The sequence below is a fragment of the Anguilla anguilla genome, chromosome 9, assembly GCF_013347855.1.
Source record: "Anguilla anguilla isolate fAngAng1 chromosome 9, fAngAng1.pri, whole genome shotgun sequence".
Taxonomy (NCBI): Eukaryota; Metazoa; Chordata; class Actinopteri; order Anguilliformes; family Anguillidae; genus Anguilla; species Anguilla anguilla.
In genome coordinates, this window is record NC_049209.1 from 8,993,797 (window position 1) to 8,999,963 (window position 6,167).

The 6,167-nt window shown below is 43.2% G+C and overlaps 1 protein-coding gene across 4 annotated transcripts in view; it reads left to right on the forward strand.

Annotated features, from left to right (window-relative positions):
• Positions 1-4,739, forward strand: part of LOC118236642 (signal-induced proliferation-associated 1-like protein 2) — a 36,390-nt gene extending 31,651 nt beyond the window's left edge. For 2 of the 4 annotated variants that reach the window (XM_035435171.1, XM_035435170.1), the window contains exons 16-17: positions 1,225-1,329; positions 1,734-4,739. In XM_035435171.1, the coding sequence (XP_035291062.1) occupies positions 1,225-1,329; positions 1,734-1,817 (189 nt within the window). In that variant the 3' untranslated portion in view covers positions 1,818-4,739. Of the gene's footprint in view, positions 1-1,224 lie in introns of all 4 variants that reach the window. The other 2 variants (XM_035435172.1, XM_035435174.1) reach the window with 2 other exon arrangements.
• Positions 4,740-6,167: the final 1,428 nt, after the last annotated feature.

Genomic DNA, 6,167 nt, shown 5'->3' on the forward strand with positions numbered 1-6,167 from the left:
TGTGTGTGTGCGTGTGTCTGTGTCTGTGTGCGTGTGTGCATGTGAGTTTGCATGTGGGGCATGTGTGTGTGTGTGTGTACGTGTCTGAGTGTGTGTGTGTGTGTGTGAGTTTACGTGTGGTTGCTTGTGTGTGTGTGTGTTTGCGTGCGTGTGTGTGGTATGTGTACGTGTGAGCCTGTTTGAATGCATGCGTGGGTGTGTGAGAATGCGTTTGTGCGTGCGTGTAGCCCTGTGTGTGTGTGTGTGTGTGTGCGTGCGTGTAGCCCTGTGTGTGCATGTGTGGGTGCGTGTGTACATGTCTGTGCATGTGAGTTTGCATGTGGGGCGTGTGTGTGAGTATATGTGTGTGCGTGTGTGCATGTGTGTGGGTTTGTGTGTGTGCGTGCGTGCATGTGTGTGTGTGTGTGTACGTGTCTGAGTGTGTGTGTGTGTGTGAGTTTACGTGTGGTTGCTTGTGTGTGTGTGTGTTTGCGTGCGTGTGTGTGGTGTGTGTACGTGTGAGCCTGTTTGAATGCATGCGTGGGTGTGTGAGAATGCGTTTATGCGTGCGTGTAGCCCTGTGTGAGTGTGTGTGTGCATGCATTTGTGTGTGTGTGTGTGTGTGTGTGTTTGCGTGCGTGCATGTGTGTGTGGTGTGTGTGCATGTGAGCCTGTTTGAATGCATGCGTGGGTGTGTGAGTTTGCATGTGGGTGCATGTGTGTGTGAGTATATGTGTGTGCATGTGTGTGGGTTTGTGTGTGTGCGTGCGTGCATGTGTGTGTGTGTGTGTGTGTGTACGTGTCTGCGTGTGTGTGTGTGAGTTTGCGTGTGGTTGCTTGTGTGTGTGAGCATGCGTGTGTGCGTGTAGGTGCGTGTGTGTGTGTATATGTGTGGGCGTGTGTGCATGTGTGTGGGTTTGTGTGTGCATGTGTGTATGTGTGTGTGTGTGTGTGTGTACGTGTCTGTGTGTGTGTGTGTGTGTGTGAGTTTGCGTGTGTTCATGTGGGTGTGGGTGTGTGTGTGTGCGTGTGTGCATGTGGGTGTGGGTGTGTGTGAGCATGCGTGCGTGCATGTGTGTGTGTGTGTGTGTGTGTGGTTGCTTGTGTGTTGAGCATGCGTGTGTGCATGTGGGTGTGGGTGTGTGTGTGTGTTTAGTAGCTCTTGCACACCGTCAGCGTGCGGCAGGCCCTCCTCTCTCCACCTCACTAACCCGCTCCTTCCCTTCCTCTCGCGGACGGCGCCAGGAGAAGAAGGACAAGGCGGTGCTGCAGGCCGAGGTTCAGAGCCTCAGGCAGAACAACGAGCGGCTGCAGGAGGAGTCCCAGAGCACCGTGGCCCGGCTCATCAAGGTCACTGAGCTGCTGTGCAAAATCAACAAGCCCTGCTAGCTTCCCTGCATGCTCTGCCAGCTCTGCGCAACACACACACGCCTTATGACATCCCTGAGAGAAGCTGGCCCACTGCGATCCTAGCCTGGACACGTTGGGTTCTCTCCTTTCAGGCCCCTCAGCCCCGTGCTCATAGGCCAACCTACAGTTGCATTAGCAAGCCATTTATTTGTAGTTTCGAATTTGACATCAAGCTGATCTCCACACGATGGATCTCGGTTTTGTTCCCCTAAGCCACAAAGTCCCTCTATAGGTCTTATATCTGGAACAGGAACCACTTCTGGAAACAGTTTCCCCCCCCCCTCTTCTTGTCCTGACTGATACCTGCTGTATTATCATGAAAAATCCATTTCACTTTCTCCTAGGCTCAGAGACAGTCAGAGAGGATTCAAGACACTTCTGGTGCGAATTCAGGTTTGCCTCGCCCAGGCAATGAGCCTTCTCAATGAGCCGCACTCAGCTCAGTGTTGTGGTGGCAGTGTGGTCACACGGGACTGTCTGCAAAACAGGAAGTGTGATCTGTGAAACAAGCGAACCCTTCTCTAGCCTGCTGTATCAACAAAAGTGACAGATGTGCTTCCTCTGCTGATTAAAAAAGAAAACTAAGGCAAAACAAGGAAGCAATTCAAAAGGACAGAACAAAAACTACCTTCATTTGAGAGACACAAAGAGAGGTGGAATGGACACAGCACACCTGAACTTTGGGACTCACAGCACCCCTGAACTTTGGGTGTCATAGATCCCTTAATATGAAAATATAACTGAGCCAGTCATTGTTTGTTTCTTATCCTGCTGATATCTCCATACCCAGGAATAGCAGTGCACCGATATTTTTAGTGGACTAAGACCCTACAGAAAGTCTGAAAGGGAAGTTAAGTTTCAGCTGGCGGAGTTTTCCAGGCCCCCAGACCTGCGTGTATCTATCTACCCTGTGTGCTGACCTATGGCAGAGGGACGGACGAAGAGAAGTAAATTCAGCGGTTTAAAGCAAGGCTGCTAGTGGGATACAGTGGGCAGGGGCTGGTGCTGTGTTTCCTGCGGAAATGCAGGTGCTGGAATCCCCCTCTGAGGTGGTAGTCCACCTGTTATGCTCTCTCATTCCAACTCAGTCCCTCGTCCACCACCCAAACGCGTGATTCAAACTAAAACCAAATGCTTAAAGCTAAATGAGATTATCAGCGTGCCTGTAAGTTGTATTAACTTCCTTTTGTAATTTTGAATATGCTTTTATCAGTTTTATTTTCTTAACTGTGAATACCTGGTACCAATAAGTTACGACCTGTGAAGATTACATTATTACTGCAAATCTATATCTTTATCTATATAAAAAGACATAAAAAGAATCAGTCATATTTTTAATGCGTTCAGTTGCATATACCCCCTAAAAGTGGGACAGTTATGATGACTGAATTAAATGAGCAAACAAATAGTTTATTCATGAGCAAAGTAGCAATGTATAAAAATATAATATATGTGATAATATATGTGACTGTAGATATTTAGTTTATAGGAAGTTACTGAAGCTGAGGATGCATCAAACGTCAAATGAGTTCTCCTCAGACAGTATATGAATTTCCGTTTATGAAATAATTTAATAATCATAATGTGACCAATCATCTCATAAACATAGGATTTCTCAGTATTTGTTTAAACACTGGAGGGCTGTCGATACACATGCTGCAATGTGGGGAGGGAATTTATTTTTAGTTGTAAAAGAAAACATAAACTGTGCAGGGATAAAGTTGTAATCCAGACATAGATTGTTCGGTTGTGTTTACTGTAGAATGTGTGTTTTCTTTATTACAGTATTTGGAGATAGTCCTTACAGCCATGTGCAGGTTGCGTGTTGCATTTTCCTCCCCTGTTTTTACTCTGTAGAAAGACAGTGGCCATAGTGCACATTCACCAACGCTGCTGGCTCCCCATTAAAAACAGCTAAAGCGGACAGAAGAAAGCTCATTCATTTAAGCAGAGTTCTTATCCACTGACTTATGGAATGTAGACATCAAAGATGGATGATTCTAACCTAGACAATGTGTAATGCTCTGAAAACATTGCAGTGTGTTGCTAACATTGTGAACGTTGCGGCAACCACCCAGCAAACCTCTGATTGTGATGTCCATTAGCTGGATCTGAAACCAAAAAGGGAACTGTATCGCACATGGATAAAGGGATGATGTAGCCAGTCTTAACTGTGGTGCTAATTACAGTTATTTCATTTTTTCCCTTTTTCTTGTTTATTTATCTTGTCATCATCACACTTCCATACGTTCCGGGGTGTGGACAGTAACAGTGCTATGATTAACTGCAGGATAAGGGGTTATACCGCATGGCCATTATCTCGTTGAACAAACCGTCATAGCTTTGCTAGATGTATAATTTAGCCATTCCCAAATGGTTGCATCAAGGTGACAGGACTTGAACTTTCATACAATCTAGGAAGATTTTGTGAGCATTTGAGTACTTCAGGTGTGTGTCTGTGTGCGACATTTGGTATGTACACAGTAATCAGTGACCTATGTAATGATGAGTTTCTTAGTTTGCCTTGACGGCGCAGTATGAAGCTTGCATATAATGTCTATCAGGTACTCTGTGACTAAACATTGAGAGTTGTATTCCTGTGCACTCATCTCAGTAGATGAAGAGCTGCTTTTGTCTGGGTTAGGTTGTTCACCCTGTTGCTTTTCTTTGTTTTCTGTGGATAATCATTTGATTGTTTGTGCATACATATATGTGTACTGAACAACTCTCAGCAATAAAGTATCTTGGCTATGTCTAAAAACATTGTGCTGCCTTTTGCTGTGTCTAGCTGACGTAATTTACATGGAAGCAAACCTCCCCACTGCAAAAATTCACCACAGCCCATAATGTTCATCTAGCTCAATGCTGCCATGTGTGTTTGAAACAACCTGTTCAAATAGTTTAAATGATCTCCAGCAGGGTAACCACTGCTGTAGGGTTAACATTTGTTGCTTGACAACTTTCGGGATTTTAAGTCAGATCTGGTGCTCTGTCTGGTTCTTTGGCTCCGGGCAGCTGTTTTGTTTTTTTCTTCTATTTTTCTATTTTGCCATTCTCTTAGAAGCTTTTCTGTTGTCTTTTCACAATTCTGCAATTACTTTTGGCATCTCGACTACCATATCCTACCATGTAACTTTTGTAAGATTCAAGCTGTCTAATGTGAAAATGTTTGTGAAAATTGTACACATTTCACTTTATCGAGAGGGGCAAATGTCCTCTTGGTTCATCTGAGCATAGTGTTTTTCCTAATTTGGCTTGTTATGATTTTCTATAAATGTTTGTGGAGAACTAATGCAAGTCCTGGACTTACCGTTCTTTTTCCTCAGAATAAATGTGTAATTCTTGGTTTAGGCGTTGTTATGTTGCAAGTACTTTGTTAATACATTTTTGACAGTTTACTTGCAAACAATACCTTCCACGCACCCCACTGAATATTATCAGACATGCTTCAAATAAAATTCTTGGTAGAGTTGCCAGATATCAAAACACAAAATTCAGCAAGCAATAGGAATTGGTAGGTTGTGGGCATGCATGCCCACTGAGGGTCCTTCTGGAAAAACACTTAAATGCTACATTGATTATCTCAGCTCTGTGATTATTTACTTCACCAGTTACATCTTTTGAAAGAACTTGTTTTCCATCACCTAATTCTTCTCGGAATACAAAATCACACTCAGAACTGCATAAAGACAAATCATCTGGCAACCTCTCCTGCCTGAACCTTTATTTATTTCACTGTATTGAATTCAAACTTCAGTATATGCTTAAATGGATTTATGACTTGCTCAACAACCCAAACTGGATAGCTGCCAGAAAACAGCATGTTCCTGACACTCTCTTAAATATATACCTTTTCTTGGCCCTGAATTGTAACAAGCTGTTAACTTTTAAAATCAGGCACTTTTAATGTCTGTTGTGGTATGATTTACCACGGCAAGGCCACAATGTGTCAGAAATGGCCATGAATAAATGTCACATGCTCACATCCAGGCATGTGCGAGGGGGGGGGGGAGGAATGTTGCCGTCATTCATTTTCACTCATTCAATTTTATAAAATATATTCTGTACAGTAAGTGGGTGTCATAAAACTGGGCGTAGTTTTTCTAGGTTCGTTTTTCTTACTTTGAGCACCTGCCCCTCAAAAGGTCTCTGCACAGTCCTGCTCACATCCCATGACGGCTAATCAGTCCAATCAACTGAAGCTTTCAATTTTAATGCAAATTATTCCAACAGAAAGAGGTTATATAAATCATTAAATTATAGAGTGACTGGTGAAATCAGGTGGGCTCCTAACTGCTGAAAGTGTGGATACCTGGTCACTGAAACAAAGCCTTTTGTTAAAAATGAATACAAAGAAAAAGCAACGCAAATGGCAAGGAGCCAAACCTTTATTGTGTTAATAAGTTTCATGGTGGGAAAGCAAATAATGCCACAACCCATATACCATATCTCTGAATTCTTTCATCTGGAACACCCCTGAAATGAACGTTGATGCCAGGCATGAAGATGAAAAAAGCAATCACACACCTAGAGCACCTATTCAGTTAGGACACCTTCGTATCATTCCACAAGCTAACAAGTTCTCTCATGGACAACTGGAATATCTGACGTACATGTCTACCTCTAGCCAAATAAAAGTATCCTTCAGCATAAAAATAGTCGCTCAATAATTCAATGCTTCATGCAAAACTTAATTATTGCCTACAAGAAACATTATATGACAGCCAAATGTTTGAATGTACATTAACCTTTTCCTTCAGACATTTAGAGCAGGTAAT